The sequence below is a fragment of the Ctenopharyngodon idella genome, chromosome 8 (genome assembly GCF_019924925.1).
Source record: "Ctenopharyngodon idella isolate HZGC_01 chromosome 8, HZGC01, whole genome shotgun sequence".
NCBI classification, from domain to species: Eukaryota; Metazoa; Chordata; class Actinopteri; order Cypriniformes; family Xenocyprididae; genus Ctenopharyngodon; species Ctenopharyngodon idella.
The window spans coordinates 1,097,474-1,116,320 of NC_067227.1; the positions used below are offsets into that span (position 1 = coordinate 1,097,474).

The 18,847-nt window shown below is 38.1% G+C and overlaps 2 protein-coding genes across 2 annotated transcripts; one reads left to right on the forward strand and one right to left on the reverse strand.

The window, feature by feature from the left end:
• The first annotated feature begins 9,283 nt into the window (after positions 1–9,283).
• On the forward strand, positions 9,284–12,336 carry tubb2b (tubulin, beta 2b). Its single transcript, XM_051903230.1, has 4 exons — positions 9,284–9,451; positions 10,737–10,845; positions 10,940–11,050; positions 11,133–12,336. Exons 1-4 carry the CDS (start codon positions 9,395–9,397, stop codon positions 12,191–12,193), a joined length of 1,338 nt encoding a protein of 445 aa, XP_051759190.1. The 5' UTR covers positions 9,284–9,394; the 3' UTR covers positions 12,194–12,336.
• A 618-nt stretch (positions 12,337–12,954) lies between these two features.
• On the reverse strand, positions 12,955–18,589 carry bcl2l16 (BCL2 like 16). The gene is made up of 3 exons (XM_051903231.1): positions 18,381–18,589; positions 14,786–15,396; positions 12,955–13,529 (listed from the first exon to the last, which is right to left on the reverse strand). Exons 2-3 carry the CDS (start codon positions 15,251–15,253, stop codon positions 13,398–13,400), a joined length of 600 nt encoding a protein of 199 aa, XP_051759191.1. The 5' UTR covers positions 15,254–15,396; positions 18,381–18,589; the 3' UTR covers positions 12,955–13,397.
• Between the last annotated feature and the right edge of the window lie 258 nt (positions 18,590–18,847).

Sequence of the window (18,847 nt, forward strand, 5' to 3'; positions counted from 1 at the left end):
TTTCCAACATGCTTTGCATTAATCATACAACTGTATTGATAACACTTTATTTTACAGTGTCCTTGATACATGTAGTTACTATAGTATTAACTATAAATTATGCATAATAACATGCAACTAAACCTAAACCAAACCCTAAGTACTAATGTTGTTGATTAATATTACTAAACACCTAAATGTATAATTACAGTGTAACAAAGACACCTCAAAATAAAGTGTAACCCTGTATTCATACTACACAAGATATCAGCTGAATCCGAATGAAAAAGCTGTAAATTTTAATATGATTTTTACCGTGAAATGTTTCAACCAATTCTTTGCATTAAATAGTAAAAATGTAAATCATGTAAAAATTATTTTTTGTTGTAAATGAAACAAAGATTATCGTCCATTTTCAGGTTTTCAGCTTCAAATTTTCACCTTCCTTTGTAATTGTTTGTGAAATTTACTAGCAATTTCTGATTTTGAAAATTGTTTATACATGAAATGTTTCTCAGTGTAGCTGGTGGAACAGCAAAACAGCTATCTGGTAATGATTGACCAAGATAATCTTGCTATAAATGTATAAAGTAAACCACTATATTCTGTGACAGCAGATGTTTTGTTAGCAGATGACTTCCTTCCTTTGATTGCGGCACTCTAATGACCTTTGATCCATATTAAAGTCTCGCTATTGATTGAGAAGATGCAAAACCCTCCCCCTAAAACCAATAAGCTTCCAGAGCTCAACAAGGCCTTCAGAACAGAAAAAGAAATGCTCAGGCACTGGCACTAAAATGTGCCTTACCATCAGGGCCGTCCCAAGCACAGGGTGGGCCCTTTTGGCGTGAGGCCCAGTGCGGTCACACCAGTTTGTACAGCATAACAAACCTGTTTCATACGTGTCTATCTCCAGTGGACAGTGATATTCTGCAAGGCCTACATCCGTGTTACTCTGAGCATGTCTCCAGGGTCTCATCAGCATTGACTGCATGCAGAGAGGAGCGGAGGGGGAGGGACAGTCCACTTGCATTACCATCAGAGCTCATATCCTGCCAGCGCTTCCCTAGAGAGACTGCGAGAGCAAGACTCAATCAGATGTGGGCCACTTTAAACGAGTCTCAACCCCCACAGCTGTGTCTCTGCATAACTCAAGACCACATAATGCACACTGACCACTGCGAAAGAGAAGAACTGAACCATTTAAACAGCATGGCAAGGGCTTCTTCTTTTTCCGCCTTATAGTCATTCCAGCACATCAAAAGAGAGTTGAATATGAAAGGTGATACTGTGGATGATTGACTTACATGTCAATGATTTACTACAATAGAGGTGCATTATACTCATACATATGCAAATCACCCTCCTGCCATCTTGATCTTTACTACAGCTGTTGAGAAAAGCCTCCTAATCTCCATCTGCTCCGCTGCTGTATTGATGACTGTTTGAGGATCGTTCTGTGGGATGCAAAGCCTAAATGGCTAACATTAGCACTGTTCCACTACCTAGTAAGCTGCCTACCAATACAGCATTTTAAGGCATCATAGGCACACTCCCAAGGTTAAGTTAAAGGTAGATGGATGAATTATGCTGCTTTCTGAAATTTTAAAGCGGCAATGCCAGAATACAATGAGTTCAAGAAGAGAATTAATATATGGCAGGTGAATATAATATAATATAATATAATATAATATAATATAATATAATATGGTCACACTTTAGTTTAGGGTCCAATTCTCACTATTAACTAACTACTAACTGCAACTTTAGCCTCAGTAAACTCCTAATTACTGCTTATTAATAGTTAGTAAGGTAGTTGTTAAGTTTAGGTATTGGGTAGGATTAATGGATGTAGAATATGATCATGCAGAATAAGACACTAATATGTGCTTTTTAAGTAAGCAGTAAGGTATGAGAGACTGTGCTGTATAGTGAATAAGTCACGGCTGAAGGAGTAACCCCTTCACGTGAAGCGGAGTAACCCCTTCAGCCGTGACTTATTCACGATACAGCACTAGCCTTGAGTACCTTATTTTATAAAACGGTTACCATACAATACAAATATTAAAGCCAAAAATATATGTATCAATGCAACTTTCATTAAGTAAAATCACTAAAAGCCTTCCTTCCGCCGGAAAAAATAGTCCCTGACCGTGAACAGCAACAGAAGTTACATTATTATGCCATTAGATGGCAGCAAAGACTTTATGAGTGTGTCAGTCAGTAGCGAAGACTTTTACATTGAAAAGACTGAATTGTTGTGAACACGGAACAAGATGCAACTGACAAATGCTTTGACTAGCGCTGTCAGTCACAGGAAAACCCCTTAACTGTTAAAAGGACAAGATATCGCAGCGGACATTTAAACAGATTTTTTTATTATGAACATAGGACTGACCTGAAGGAAAATGCTAAATCTGAATGCAGGTAATAAACTCGCTCAATCGATCTCTTTCTCACAATACTCTTCTACATAATACAGTAAGCTTCAATGAACAATATCAGCTGAAAACATACAGTTTATGTTGCTAAGAGTGGTTGCTAAGGGTGTTGTGTAGTGATACACAGAACCGTAGGGTGAAGCGGTCATAGCCATGTTTTATCGTGAATAAAACACAGCTATTGACCAATCAGAATCAAGGACAGGAACTAACCATTTTATACTAATAAACTAATAAACAGTCAATATCCAGGTTATATGTATGCTAATAAACAACTAGTTAATACTGAGAATTGGGCCCTAAATTAAAGTCTTACCTATAATATAATATAATATAATATACAAAAAGATTTCTATTTCAAATATAAATTACAAAAGATTTCTATTTCAAATAAATGTTGTTTTGCTGTTTTCAACACTGATAATAATAATCATAATGTATTAGAATGATTTCTGAAGGATCATGTGACACTGAAGACTGGAGTAATGATGCTGAAAATTCAGCTTTGATCACAGAATAAATTACAGTTTACAATATATTATAGAAAACAGTTATTTTAAATTGTAATAATATTTCACAATATTACTGTTTTTACTGTAATTTTTGATCAAATAAATGCAGCCTCGGTGTCTTTCAAAAACATTAAAATTTCTTACCGACCGCAGACTTTTGAACGGTGATGTTCAATAGGCTACTGAAAAGTATTTTTAAAATAGTTTTATATTCTGTGTCTATTTCAAATAACAACAGTTTAACCTGATATTTGTGTGTGATGTATTTTATGCTTACATTGTCAGCTTAGCAACATGCCAACATAAATCTCTAGGTTTTGAAACACAGCTATTGTCTCATTCATTGCATTCCCAGTCAAACATGCAGGGCTTTTTCCTTTAAATCTTTGGACCTAACCTTAAATAACAGGGCAAAACAGAGATCTGATTACAGCCTAAAACTGATTTACAGAATTCAAGACCAGCCAATGCTGTATACAGAGAGACTAATCTTGTGTTCGCTTGTGAGTTCAGTGTAAGAAGACTAAGCAGTCGCGACTAGAACAGCTGACTCTGGGAAGTGATATGAAGGGCTGTGACTCAGGCTGTGGGGGAAGGGCAGCTTTACTGTACGAGAGACAAAGAGCAACATGTTAAAGGAACAGTTCCTGAATAACAAACAACAGAAAGTGCATCTGACGCAGTGCTTTATGTAACACTGCAGTCGTAATTTGTTATATACAGTGCTGCACTACAGATCATGACATATTGATTGTGTGGATCATGATATCCTGTGGGATCTGGGTGAATTTCCCATCTACAGTTGATGCTCAGTGAGAAACAGCTGCTCGTATGCAAGATATTCCACACTGAGATCTTACCATGACTAATGAAGAGCTGCAGCCTAGCAGTATGTCTGCTTTACCCAATACACACACACACACACACTCTCTCACACACACACACACACACACACACACACACACACACAGGTTTTAGAGAGAGGTACTCTGTGGAACAACGCTAATCTACTTAAGGACATTTTTTGTATGATTATTACCCATGTGGAAAAATAAGTGCACTTAATTGTATTGAATGTGAACTTATAGTGTACTTAAATCTTAAAAGCATTTTTACTTGCAGATAATATAATATTAATGAAATCAAAAGCCACTTAAGTGTACTTAAAGAGATTAAGAGAAAGAGACACTTTCATGACCATTTCTTAACACACTTAAGTAGTTTTAAAAAGTGCACTTTGTAATAATGTCAATTAAAAGTTTTACTTTAAAGTATATTTTAAATCATTATGTTTTAATAATCCTTTGTATTGCTTTAAATATGTACACATAGTATTTTGATGTGTTTACCTACATACTAAAGCACATGTAAAATATAATTTTATTAAAATATATGTACTAAATTTCACCTTCATCATTATAAATGTGCAGTTACAAATATATTTTAATACATGACATACAAGTGACATTGAAGTATATTTTAGCATATTATTTACCATAAATACTATTATATATAAGGATGTACTTAAGTCCTACCTAAGTGGGTCAAAAAAATCACTCTTAAGTTCAATCAGTTTAAACTATAATACATATTCATTTAATTGTAAATAACATACAATAAAGTTGTGCTGGTCTTTTTCCCTATTGTGACATATATCAGAATGAGAACAAGAACAAATGTAGGGCGGGGCTTGATTTTGTCTGTGGGGAATTGATTGGATGGTTGTGGTTTGCTATTGGTGGATCTCATGTGAGTGACAGGTTGCCCCGCCCTCATCATCAAAGAAGAGAAGAGATGCTGCAAGAGGGAGGGGAAGTTATTCTGATCACGAGCCACATGAAAAAATAATTATGTGCATGGATAAATTATCATTTTTACCCTGTTTTATCATCCACCGCATGAGAACTATAAATCATGAGTGTTTAGTGTGAGTAATACTAATGCTTGCCTTCGTAAGCACAAACATGGTGCACTGGCAGGACATATGCTGAATCAGAGAGTCGTACAAGAGACGTTCAGTGTGTCACATCAGGGCATCTTTGACCAGGCGCTCACTCAACAGAAGACAAGAACACTGCAGACAATTCAATAAAACCAAACTGTAACATAGACTACAATGTCCTCACATGGCTCTGTACTGCTGTTATCCAGAATCTATTAAAAACAAAACAGTGTAACTACATAAATGTGCAGGTCCAGCTCCCCTGTGGCATAAATAATTCATTTAGCAGGCAAAAAAAAAAAAAAAAAAAAAAGCTTTTGCGACAGCTGGATCAAAGAAGAAGTGGTGAAAGAAGAAAAGACACGAGCCCTTTTATTTATGACTTCCTCATTAACAGCATTCATCCCATTGTGAAAAAGAATTGAGTTTAATTGTAATAAGTGTGTACTACTTTTAGTGTACTTCAAATCTTTATACAGATCATTTTAATGAAATAAAAGGCCACTTAAATGAACTTTCATGACTGCTTCTAATAATGTCAAATTAGATGTTTTACCTTAAATTGAAATCATTATGTTTTAATAATCTTTTGTTGTGCTGTAATGACTTACACATATTTTGATGTGTGGGTCTATTAGAGAGGCGTGAAGAGAGACGGTTAGACAGGGTGTGCCAGATTGTCTTTATAATGTATCTGATGTTATTTTCTGCAACACTAAGATGGCCGCTGAGTGAAAGTCAGTGTGAATCCCTGTTTGTAACCCATTTTACTTTTGTAATGTCACATATTTCCAAGTGAAACAAGATAAAAAAAAACATTAGTGCAGAACAAGATTTTATCCATGGTAACTTCATTGGATTGTAATTGACTGTTCGCAAAGACCCGCCCCCTTTAGTTACTGTTGTTATGTTGCTACGACAAGCCATGCCGCTCTCACACGACACATCATGTTCTCACTCAGTGAAAAATACATTACGGAGCAAAGAGGACACTGACAACGCATGGACAGATAAGACAGAGCAGGTTACTTTTGATATGAAACGAATTGTAATTTTTAAAGAAATTTAAGCAATAAATACCGTTTTGTGGCTCTTTAATGTGTTGTGACAGATCGCTGTAGCACCTCAGTTCAAGCGGCTCGTGAACCGATCGTTTCTGTTGTTTCAACCGCAGAAAGACGTCAGTACACACCATTTTTCAAGTTCAAGTCCACCAACGTTAATCTAGCTACTAAAGCCCAAAGTACTGTTCACTTTTTACACATATGCGAGGGTCAGTGTGTGTGTGATGTGAATTTCATCATCAGAAGATTATGCGCGTATTGTACGCACAGCGGCGGATTTTTGTAACGCGCAATTTTTGTACGTGCAGATTGCACATGTGCATTTCATTTTTTTGCAGTAATTAGTTTATCCACAAGGTGGCAACCGTGCCCTGGGGGCGTCGATTCACAAGGTAGTCAAAGAAAAACTGCATAAACAGAACAGAACATGCAAGCTACAGCAACGATGGAGACCTACAAAGACGAGAGATTGTGTGAAGAGGTTAAAAAGTACCCTCATTTGTACAACTCTAGCATGAAAGAATACAAAGATGTTTACATGGGTTGTAACTCGTGGCGAGAGATTGCTCAAATCTGCGCATGCGTCGAAAGCCTGTGTACATGTATGAGTCAAGTGAAGTTTACTTTGCAAGGCAGTGCGTTCGACTGTGCGCATACACTAGCATACGTGTAAAAAAAAAAAACAAAGTATACCCAGGGCTTAACTCTCCTGATTGCTTTGTCGGACATAACGGCGGATTTGGCGTTAAGATTGGTTAGATCGCCTGTCAGTCAAACTACCGGCGAAGGGTCAATTGGATTGTAGCGATCTGGATATTAGATAAAAAATACAGGGCAGGGATTTGATCCTCTGCATCGGTTGTTGATTGAATTGCACTGAAAAATTTATGTGAGCTTGTATTCAGTTGTGGAGGGGTGGGTTTAAAGGGTTACTTCACCCTAAAATGAAAATTAAGTCATCATTTACTCACCCTGGTGTTATTCTAATGCCATATACTCTTCTTTCTTTTTCGGACCACAAATGGAGAAATTAAAAAAAAAAAAAAAGTCCCATTCGCGCTCGTCCATATAATGACAGTGAATAGCGACCAGCATCAAGCTTTTTATGTGAAAACTGACTTTCCTTCTCTATTATTGTCACCTAGGCTATTCAATAATGTTTACCAATATCCAGATCGCTACAATCCAATTGACCCTTCGCCTGTAGTTTGATTGACAGGGCGATCTAACCAATCATAGCCATCAAGCTTTTTTTTAAAAAGTAATTATATGGACGAGCGCGAACGGGACTTTTTAACAAATTTCTCCATGCAAAAGTATCACAGAATGATCCCATGCCATCCCTATCTGTGTACTTTCGTCACAGTTGAATATCTCCAGAATGACAGCTGACGGATGTGAACACAATAACTTCTTGTTGCGATGAACACAGCAGATACTGTATATTCACCTCAGAGAAGAAAGAACATGGGTTGTATTTTATTAGCACTAATAGTCTCAAGAACGCAGTCGAGCACAGAAGACCAACGGCCAAGGTCAGGATTTTCCTTAAATAATACATTAAATTTAATTTGTTTTTCACTAAACCCTATCATAAACCCCTAGAACACTTGGAATATATCTCACATGTTACATAGGATCATTCTGAGATACTTTTGCATACTTTTTCACTGCCATTATATGGACGAGCGGGAGCGGGATGTTTTTTAATTCTCTTTTTGTGGTCTGAAAAAGAAAGAAGGGTGTACGGCATTAAAACAACACCAGGGTGAGTAATTGATGACTTCATTTTCATTTTAGGGTGAACTATCCCTTTACAGTAAGATCTATAACATGCTTTAACAAAACAGATATGGGGAATTTTATTTTCATGACGACTAGACTTTAAGAACATGCATGTTATGTTGACTTTAAAGGGAATTTGGTAGAAGGTAAGGTAAAATGAACAGTAAAAATGAACACTAGTCTAATATATTAGATCTCACAAACATGACACATCATAAAAATGAAAATATATCTATTTTTCAAATATGTTTGACTCTCACCCAGATCTCACTTTCATAAAAACCCCGACCCACTCCACCCTCTTTTACTTACACCTTCCCTGGGAAACTGGCACATCATATTTCTCACTGCATACTTACTAAATATTATATTCCACATTCTTTATACTTCTCTTGTCAGGGTGCAAAAAGCATTTCAGATGTGTTCAACATAAGAAAAAAAGACATATGGGTTTGGAACGACAAGAGGGGGAATCAATTTTGGCAAAAGAGCTGGCTTAATACTGAAAAGACCTCATGAAACTGCCATGACTCATCTAAGTAATATGTAAGTATTCACTGTAATTAACCTATTTTAATCGTGAAACAATAGGAGTACATAAGTAGCCTCACTTCAAATGATTTGAATCACAAACACATCAGCGAACCATCTGCTTCTGTAACAGTATCTGCAGTCTTAACTGGCCAGCCCTCTGAAAACCCCTGAGGACTTTGCCCATGATACAGCAGGACGACTGCATGGGGCAAACCCTCATTCTCCAGGTTTAAGTCACAGCAACTGCGCCAAGGCAGATTACATTACCCTGCATTCCCTCTCCTACAGTCAGATTAGCTTTAATAATACAACTGCAGCCAAACCAGAAACATGAATCCCTATTAATACACTTCTTCATTTCCACATACACAAAAGCACAAAAGCCCTTTAACTTTTCTTCTTTTTGATTTGAGAAGCCTGACTGGCACTACAAAGGGCTTCATGCTGCCAAAACATTAATAAACATCATATGCTGCTTCATCTCTGGCTCTGTGCACTTGCTTCTAGTTGTAGCTCTCAATAATGAAACAAGTGCTCTATGTAGTAAACGCAGGACAAATGTATAATATTTTGATTTAACACTTATGGGTACTGAGATATTCTGTGTTTATTAAATATTCTATACATCTTATACATTTTTCGATTTATGTTATGATATTTATGGGGGTTTTTTTTGCCTGTAAATAGAATGTTAAATTTTACTTCCTGTTATTATACTAAGCCTTGGCACACAGAACGTTTCAGAGACATAAACAAAGAAGTGTTTTCGAACATTTACAGCTTCATTGCAGGGCTTTGCTTCTGTGGTATTTCAAGTATTTTCTTTTCTTCCTTTTTTTTTTTTTTTTTTTTTTTTTTTTTACAAAAAGTGCTGCCGTAGAAATCATACGTTGACATCAAATTTGATTGACAGTGGTTGAGGGCCAATCAGTATTCTCAGTCTCTGCTGTGATTGGACAGAATGGCGTTTGTGGGCGGGCTTTAGAACGACAGCTAATGGTGTGTTGATACATACTAACCTTGTGTCCGGGGCGGGGGGTGAGGAGTCTATTTATATGGGGGAAGTCGCCAGTCCCAACCAGTTGAAGAAAGAAAAAGGTTAGCTACCTTCTCATATCTTATTACTCAAAACTGAAAATGAGGGAAATCGTGCATCTTCAAGCCGGACAATGCGGTAACCAGATTGGAGCCAAGGTCTGTTTTTTTTTTTTTTTTTTTTTTAATCGAAATTTGCTGTTATTTTTGGGTTAATGTTTAGTATTAGTATTTATAGAATAGAATATGTATAGAAATCTAATCTAATTAGTCAATCTAATCGTTATTATTTTCTCTTATGTGTTGTATAGTCCAATACGAGCCGCATAAAACGGAAATTCTGATCTCGTTTGAATGAAATCTAGGTCATCCATGTGCTTCCTCGTTCAAGATTTATTTTGTTACATTGTGAAATGCTTGTAAGATTTTCAAAGACGATTAAATTGAATAGTTGCCCCCCAAAAAAGAGATATTTTGATGCCAACTGTTCGTCCTCACCGGCGTCTGTCTGGAGCTTCCCTTTGTGAGATTCACTGCAGTGCGACAAAAGGAAGTGAACGTTTACGCGCAGTCTAAAAACAGCCACAGCCCAGATTTCTTTTCTTTCTTTTTTTTAAACTAAATAATCACACTAAATATTAAAAAATTAAAATATAATAGAATCGACCTGTTCATTCAAATATATATTTCATTATTTCCGAAATATAGGCCCCAATAAATCGATTAGGTTATGAACGCGCCGGAAATGGATTTCAGCCAACCGGTGCGCGTGCCGCGCGCGCGAGATTTGCGCGGGAGAAATTCAAAGACGTTCAATTGTTTGCGACGTTAAAACAAATTTTAATCTAAGTTATTATGTGTAAAAGCGCAGTAGATGTGCCAACGATTTTGTATCCAACTAATGAGGCCTAAATGCATGTTAATGCGGAATCTGCGTGGGAGTTTGTGAACAATTGGCGCATTTTGTAAAGCCCACTCGGTGAATATTTGAAAAACATAGTTTTAAAGAAATATTTCAGTTCACAGTATGAATGGATACATTGTTGATTTTTAAATCTGACATTAATTACTGATAACATCGTTAATTGTTGCCTGTAGCTTTAAAGAGTATAGTTTACCCAAAAATGAAAAATGTTGTCTTTATTTATTGACCCTCAAACCTGTATGAATTTCCTTTATGTGCTGAAAACAAGATATTTTGAAGAATGTAACCATACAGTTTCTGGTCCACATCGACTTTCATAGTATTTGTTTTCTATACTATGGAAGTCAAAGGTTACGCATATTCTTCAAATTATCTTCCTTTGTTCAACAGAAGAAGGAACTTCATGCAGGTTTAGAACAACTTGAGGGTGAGTAAATAGCAGAATTTTCATTTTTGGGTGAACTATCCCTTTAAGCCCAATCTACTCAAGTCACTTATATTTTTTATTATATCCAATAGTTCTGGGAGGTTATCAGTGATGAACATGGTATTGATCCCACCGGCACATATCATGGTGACAGCGACCTCCAGCTGGACAGGATCAATGTCTATTACAATGAGGCATCAGGTACGTCCACATATCAATACAACCAACATGTTATGATAAACATTTTTATTTTTAATATATTAAACCATATTAACCCTGTTTTATTATGTTTTAGGAGGCAAATACGTGCCCCGTGCTGTGTTGGTGGATTTGGAGCCTGGGACCATGGACTCCGTGAGGTCCGGACCCTTCGGTCAGGTCTTTAGGCCAGACAACTTTGTTTTTGGTGGGTATTGTTGTTGTTTTGATGAAATGCCATATACTTGTTCAAGATGAGCATGTTTTAAATATTTTAACTACTTTGACAGGTCAGAGTGGTGCTGGAAACAATTGGGCTAAAGGCCACTACACTGAAGGAGCGGAGCTGGTTGACTCCGTCCTGGACGTTGTTCGTAAAGAAGCCGAGAGCTGCGACTGCCTGCAGGGCTTCCAGCTCACCCACTCTCTGGGTGGAGGTACTGGCTCCGGCATGGGCACCCTCCTCATCAGCAAGATCCGTGAGGAGTATCCCGACCGCATCATGAACACCTTCAGCGTGGTGCCCTCGCCCAAGGTGTCCGACACCGTGGTGGAGCCCTACAATGCCACGCTGTCTGTCCACCAGCTGGTCGAAAACACAGACGAGACCTACTGCATTGACAATGAAGCGCTGTATGACATCTGCTTCCGCACACTCAAACTCACCACACCCTCATACGGTGACCTCAACCATCTCGTCTCTGCCACCATGAGCGGCGTCACCACCTGCCTCAGGTTCCCCGGCCAGCTCAACGCAGATCTGCGCAAGCTGGCAGTCAACATGGTGCCCTTCCCTCGTCTCCACTTCTTCATGCCTGGCTTCGCACCTCTCACCAGCAGGGGGAGCCAGCAGTACCGCTCCCTCACCGTGCCGGAGCTCACGCAGCAGATGTTCGACGCCAAGAACATGATGGCCGCGTGCGACCCGCGCCACGGACGCTACCTAACAGTCGCCGCCATCTTCCGCGGCCGCATGTCCATGAAGGAGGTGGACGAGCAGATGCTCAACGTTCAGAACAAGAACAGCAGCTACTTTGTGGAATGGATCCCCAACAACGTCAAGACCGCCGTCTGCGACATCCCACCCCGTGGCCTCAAAATGGCAGCCACCTTCATCGGCAACAGCACGGCCATCCAGGAGCTCTTCAAGCGCATTTCCGAGCAGTTCACAGCCATGTTCAGGCGCAAAGCTTTCCTCCACTGGTACACAGGAGAAGGTATGGATGAGATGGAGTTCACCGAGGCCGAGAGCAACATGAACGACCTGGTGTCTGAGTACCAGCAGTACCAGGACGCCACCGCGGAGGAAGAGGGCGAGTTTGAGGAGGAGGGAGAGGAAGAGCTGGCTTAAATCTCTCTAATATAAGTGTCGTTTTCCAGGCTGTATCATTTTGCTCCTGTACAAGATAAAAAATGTTCAAAAGTTCAATTTTCTTGTTCTGTTCTTGCCTCTTGTTTGTACAGATGTCATTAAAAGGCTTTTTCTTCTGTTAATACGTCTGCCTCTTTAATATCTTTGCACTTGTGAATGAACATAATCTGAACCCATCCTCATTCTTCACGGGTCACATACACTGACAGATCCTTGTCAAACCTGTTGGGATTGCCTCCAGACATCTCTAGTTGAGTTAACACCATATCGTGCCAAAGTATATTTACGTTACCAGTCATAAGTTTGATAATCTTCCAGTCATAACTTTCCCACACGTGATTAGAAGAATGTTAACAGTAGTTGCTAACATGAAATGAAAATAAAGTGTTTTACCTCATTTATTAATCTTGATGTTCATTTCTATATACAATAAATACTAAACATTTTAATTAACAGTGAAAAAAGATACTAAATATTTAATAAAACTATGAATATGGAAAAATGTATGTCCATTAGTTCATGATACTAATGTTAAAGTTATCAAAACTAATAACGCACGTGGTAGTTATGTAGAGACCTGAAATGTTAAATTCAGATTTCTTTTTATATTTTTTATGTATCATAACTCCATGGTGGATGTTTATAAGCCATTTTATTGGAGTTCAAACACATAGGGGCTTTGAAAATACTTTTTTTTGTGTGTGTGTGTGTGTAAAAAGCAAAATAAAAATGCTACACAATTTATTAGTCTACAATGCTAATTTCAGGCATTTAAGTATCATTTACTCATCCTCCTGTACAAGCGACTTTATTCTGCAAAACAAAAGATATTCTGAAGAATGATGGTAACCAATTTTCATTTTAGAGCGAACAAAACCTTTAATATCAATGGGAGATAATGAGAAACATTTCAGTCATATGCAGCAAAAAAAATAATTAAACATGAGCATTAGGTCATAAACATTGGATATCGGGCTGATATAATTAGCTGTTCTAACTAGAAACTAATGTTGGTAACATTGTAATTATGAACAAAGGAAGGTTTATTCTTCACAGTTAATTTAACAATTGATATAACAATTTGGGGTTATAGCTTCAAAACCAGTAATATATTAGCAATCTTACACAACCAAGCGAATCATTAGTGTCCTTATTACATTTACTCAGCAGATGGCGCTGTTGTCTAAGTTTTCCTTCTCGTCCATACAAAGTAGGAAAAGATCCCAAAACACAGCAAGAGCAGAGACCAGCAGCACACCCGCATCACCTGGTCTTCAAGATTCTGCTTCTCGCCAAAACGACTGATAAAACCTGACTGAGAACAAAACACAAAGTCAGATGTAATAACAACTTAAAAATAAATAAGTATCCACCTTATTTAGCATCGCGGAAGTAAGCTATTTCCTGTGAATGTGCGAGACTTCCGATTCATTAGTTGCTATGGCTAAAGAATAACTGCAGTAAACTACTGTAAAACTATATGTGCTACAAACGAGTGTGTTTATGATTACGAGAATGAATTAAAATAATATCATAAATAATACCAGTTTACAACATCAAACAGCACAACAGACTGTTTTTGTACAGCTAAAATAACGGTGTGGTGACAAATTGGGCCCCCCCTCCAAAATCGGGTCTCCATTTTCAGGACCCCACAGGACCTTTTAATAGATACTCTCTTTAGCGCCTAATTATAAATTCTACAAAATCATGTTATGATAAATGCTGTTTCAACTACGTTATAATGACCATTTATGTCTGTATTAGTTAGCTTATGTACTAGCATAGCATACAGATACCCGATTAGCCTGATAGCTTAGTTTATACATACATCCTTAATGTAATTATGTATTAAATTAAGTGTTAAATGTCTGAATATTTCAGTTATAAATAAATCAAATGAATGATGTTCAATTATTCACTTAATAGCCTATTATTATTATTATTTATTAATTAACAGTTAATTAAGTGTAAGAAATTACATTCAATTGGTTTTGCTATGCACTAATTTGTTTCCTTATGCATTATATAGTAAGCTATGTGCATTTTAAATTAATATTATTTGTATATACTTAGGATAATTATTAACTGACAGTTTGTGGAGACCTGATTTCAAGGGAGGACCCAATTTGTCATGACAGTAGGTAAAAATGGTCGCGCCCACTGTTACCTTAAAAATAAGGTAAATAAAAAGTTATTTTTTCCAGTGCAGTTAACTGCAGCACTAGATCTTTTCTAATGAAGAAATTTTCACTTACTCAATACATATGAGAGTAATAATAAATAGAATAAGTATGATAATAAAATGAAGGTAAGCATGAGAAATCTGTTTGTTACAGTGCGTTAAACTAATAGCACAAACTAATTTCCAAAATATTTAAATATGCCGTTCCAATTCTGCAGGAGAGCGGATCTTTCTCCACAGCATCTTCCAGATTTCACTTATCTACAGTATTTTTGAAACACCTGCCTCAGTGAAACAAGCATCTGCTGACATTAATTAATCATCATAATGATTCAGACGGGAACCAAAGGGGAAAAAACAAAACATCTTTGACCCTTGACACTTACCCATCCTCCTCTTTCCCTGATCTCCGGGCAGATGACCCTCTCTACGTAGCTACCCACGCACTCCTGAATCTGGGGCAGGGTAGCAGACATGCCCCTTTCCTGGCAGTGCAGTGCCAGCTGTCCAGCCAGGACAAACACAGACAGCACGGCGCTCCAGGCCAGCTCTCTACGTCGTGTGGGTGCAAAGTGCTCGTCCAGGATGGAAACCAGGGTCGAGCAGGCCGTTCGGTCCGTCACGTCCTGGAAAACACGCGGCCAGCGGCGGAAGAAGATTGGGAAGCGAGCGAGCAGCTCATCTCCAGCGTGACGCAGGGCGGCCGTGGCACGGGATGGTGCTGGACCCAACGGGACGCCAGGTTTGGCCGTCACATAGTTGATATAGTCGTACGCCATCAAATAGGCCTCACGCACCAGCGGGTCAGGACTGTTCAGGCCACGGCCGATCACAGCGTTATCCGACAGTCCCATCACCTCAGATTACAACAATAGGCAGCTAAATCTACAATGTCAATGTCCAAACGGCATCTCTCTTTTGCACCCACTCATGTTAGACGTAAAGGTCACTTTCCATTGATCATCTACATAAACTGCCTGTTCTGATAATCCAGGTCCTTGGGAATAAAAGAAAAAGCAAGATCAGATGCTTCAGATAAAACCTTATATCAGTGGTTCTCAACCTTTTAGACTCCGAGAGTCAAGACAATATTCAGGCCTTCCTGTCTAAGGGCCGGGACACAACAAACCATGTCTGTCGGGCTAGTTTTTGCGATGTGTTCCACATATCAGCTGTAATCGGGCTCATGTCGGCGAGACTTTGCCCAATTCAGCATGTTGAATCGGCGTTGGGGCCGTGGGTGAGAAAGATAACTCTGATTGGCTGTTCAGTTTGGCAAACTTATTAGGCGCCAGCTGGAAATTTTCTGAGGCCCCTGGTTGAGAAACACTTTCCTTATGTCTCTGCGTCAATGACGTAACACTCTTTTTTTGTCCTATGTATTAATTTATTACAATTTACATTGCAGGCAGTGACTTCGGTACACATTAGGGGTGTGACGAGATCTCGCAAGATTAAAATGTGACGAGATTTCTCATCGAGGTGAAAATTTGTCCCGTGCGATGTTGCCATGACTAGGTGCATTTACATGGAGCACTGTAATCGGTTTAAAAAAGTCCAATCTGAATGAAAATGCTCCATATAAACACCTCAATCAGAATAAAAATGCCCAAACCGAATGAAATTGTAATCGGTTTGAGAGGGGTGGGATAAACCTTTCTATAAACCGAACAAAATAAAAATTCTGCCATGTAAACGCATTAAACCGCTTACTTTGCGTCTACACCATCACGTCAAGAGGTCAGGGGTCGTCAGAATGCAAAATGGCGGCGGCAAAATCAAACTTGAGTAAAACAGAAACAACACATTTATTAAATACACTGAAGGAACTCAGTGTATCATTACTACGGACCTTCATCCACACGCTTCTGCTTTTCTTTGGAAGGAGGGGTAGTATTGAGATGCTCCTTAGAGATGCACAGCCACTGAAAAGGTCAGCTTCCTGCGCCCGTCTTTTCCTCATACTTACAGCAGTAATATGCTACAAATTCACGCTGTTGCTTTATTAAGAGCAACACTTTACATAAAAATAGCGTGCATAAGAAATAATGGAACTCCATGTTGACAGGAATAAAAAGCGGAAAACAGGACATAGGCTAATATGCGCATGTCACAGAGTAATTCGGATTGAAAGCACATGTAAACACCATATCGGACTAGATAACGTCTCATGTAAACAGTCCACCGAATCTTTCAATCGAAATGATTTTAATCAGAATGACAAAAAAGTGTACATGTAAACGTGGCTACTGAGTATATGAATATGCCACTGCTACGTTTACATTACACCTCCATTGTCGTTTTGCTTTTTATAGAAATAAAAACCATTTAATTCAGTTGGATAACGGTCGCTTCAATCCCATCCAGCTCATCCAACATGAGCTGCAGAGTGGTACGTACTGTAGAGCAGCAGGAATCAGAGTTCACTGATCACGTGTCGAGATGACTGACAAGACCATGGCGGAGGATTCGTTGCACAACAGAGCCTAAGCATCTGACAAACGTCTTATCTTGTACAATGTGCGCTCAGCACCACCGCTCCCTATTCACAGAGTATGCGAGATCACGACATCGGAAAGCGAAAGTAAAACGCGAGCGCACTTTCAAATGTTATTTCAGTACGTTGCATTTTGAAAGTGGCTTCCTGATGCATGTAAATATCTCCCAATATGAAAGCTATCTTAGGCTGGGATGTGTAGTTGTAACCAACTCACAGCTCTGTATCATGATTGAAGAACAATTTGGTCTCTATTTGCACTTTGAATATTGAGAGAGTACTTTGATTATGGTTGCACTTATTGCTTGCACTTAATAAGACTAAGAGAAACTGTTATCCATTTTTATTTATACTGTTATTATTTCTATGATCAATTTGTGGAAAAGAGTTCAGTTAGGAGGTCAAAAGTTGTAGAAGCTCATAAATCATGTACTTTAAGGTCTGAAGAGACTCATGTGAAATCATACAGGAGAGAAGCCAGTCAGTTGAGTTTGTGGCAAAACCTTTTACAGTGCTTCAGTATTGTTGTTTTTCACTGCATATGATAATTCATACTCAGAAAGTAGAACTGAAATGACATTCATTACAAGATGATTAGTTAAAACATTTCAAATGCACCTGCAGACTATTTTTCTAGTCATGTATTTTGTCACTGAGGATTTCTTAAAAATACTGTGTAAAAATCTTGTCTCATTCTCGTGAACTTAATCTCGTGTCTCATCTCGTGTGCTAACTGTCTCGTCACACCCCTAGTACACATCTTCTAGGATGTCCGTTTAAATTTCTGTATTAAAATACATTTTGATATTTTTATTAAATTCTTGAATATTATCAAGTAGTTTGACGTTATTGGTTTTTATTATTATTTCTTAGTTGTTGTTTACAAAACCGCTTGTGGTGTGACCAACATGCAAAAAATAAAACAGGAAATGATATCACAGAGAGTGCTCATGCAGACCATGACTTCATGACTGAACGTGACTGTTTATAAAGGTCAATAATTCTATTAAAACAACAGCTAATGTGACCTTTATATGACAATGTTGGTTTCGGTTGTAAAATGGTGGCGTAAAATTAAATGGTGCGACTCCCCAAAAACTTAATGATAATTACGATGATAATGTACATTCATTGTAGGTGTTTTACAGTCACTAAAGTTGGATCTTTTCTTGAAAATGGTATGTTTTCAAAAACCAGCATGAATACAAAAAGTACATTTCTAAGAACTTGTCATGTTTATTTTAAACTAGGTTTTAAAAAAGAAAATTCCCTAATCTCTTGTTTGCATTTGATCTCACTATAAAAAGGTCTAACATTAAAGGAAATAAAACATCTTAACCTGACAAAAAGTTTCAGACCATCAGATTATCCGACCATCGGCAGAAGCCCTTCATTTATGTCCATATTGTTGCGTTACTGATACGATCAATAATAAAAGGAAATATCAAATTCACACACACTGCAGTGAAGGCCCAGTGACTCACCCTTCTTGCGCAGATGTGAATCATGCCATAACCAAACAATTAGGATTAACAGCTGACCCAAGGACAATGTACAACTGGAGATTCTCTAGAGTGAGTCGAGGTCTGTGAGATTTACATGTGCATGCTGTTGTCCGGCTCGGACTATATTTAGTTCCCTTGTCTGTAACAGATACAGAAGCTCAAAGCATGCTCAGTCCTCTGGGACATGACACTGTCCTGCATGGGTACAGCTATAAATACTCAACATGCAGGAACATAACCCACATTCAGTGCCCACAAGGTGTGTTTGTCTTAAAGCTCCAGAGTAATATCAGGCTACTTTTCATTGAAATTGAACAATATATTTAAAGGGGTTTTATGGCTTTTAATTTGTAAACTCTTCTTAAAACCTGTTTTCATTACAAACAACCAGGAGTCTCCAACATTAGAAAAAAAACTTAAAGACTGGACTATATTTTTTTACATTT

Excerpts from the sequence above, each read along its gene's own strand:
- tubb2b (XM_051903230.1), top strand. The coding sequence starts at position 9,395 with ATGAGGGAAATCGTGCATCTTCAAGCCGGACAATGCGGTAACCAGATT. Across the intron at positions 10,846-10,939 it reads CTATTACAATGAGGCATCAG|GAGGCAAATACGTGCCCCGT; the intron begins GTACGTCCACAT and ends ATTATGTTTTAG. Across the intron at positions 11,051-11,132 it reads GCCAGACAACTTTGTTTTTG|GTCAGAGTGGTGCTGGAAAC; the intron begins GTGGGTATTGTT and ends CTACTTTGACAG.
- bcl2l16 (XM_051903231.1), bottom strand. The coding sequence starts at position 15,253 with ATGGGACTGTCGGATAACGCTGTGATCGGCCGTGGCCTGAACAGTCCT. Across the intron at positions 13,530-14,785 it reads TCAGGGAAAGAGGAGGATGG|TCAGGTTTTATCAGTCGTTT; the intron begins GTAAGTGTCAAG and ends TTTTGTTCTCAG.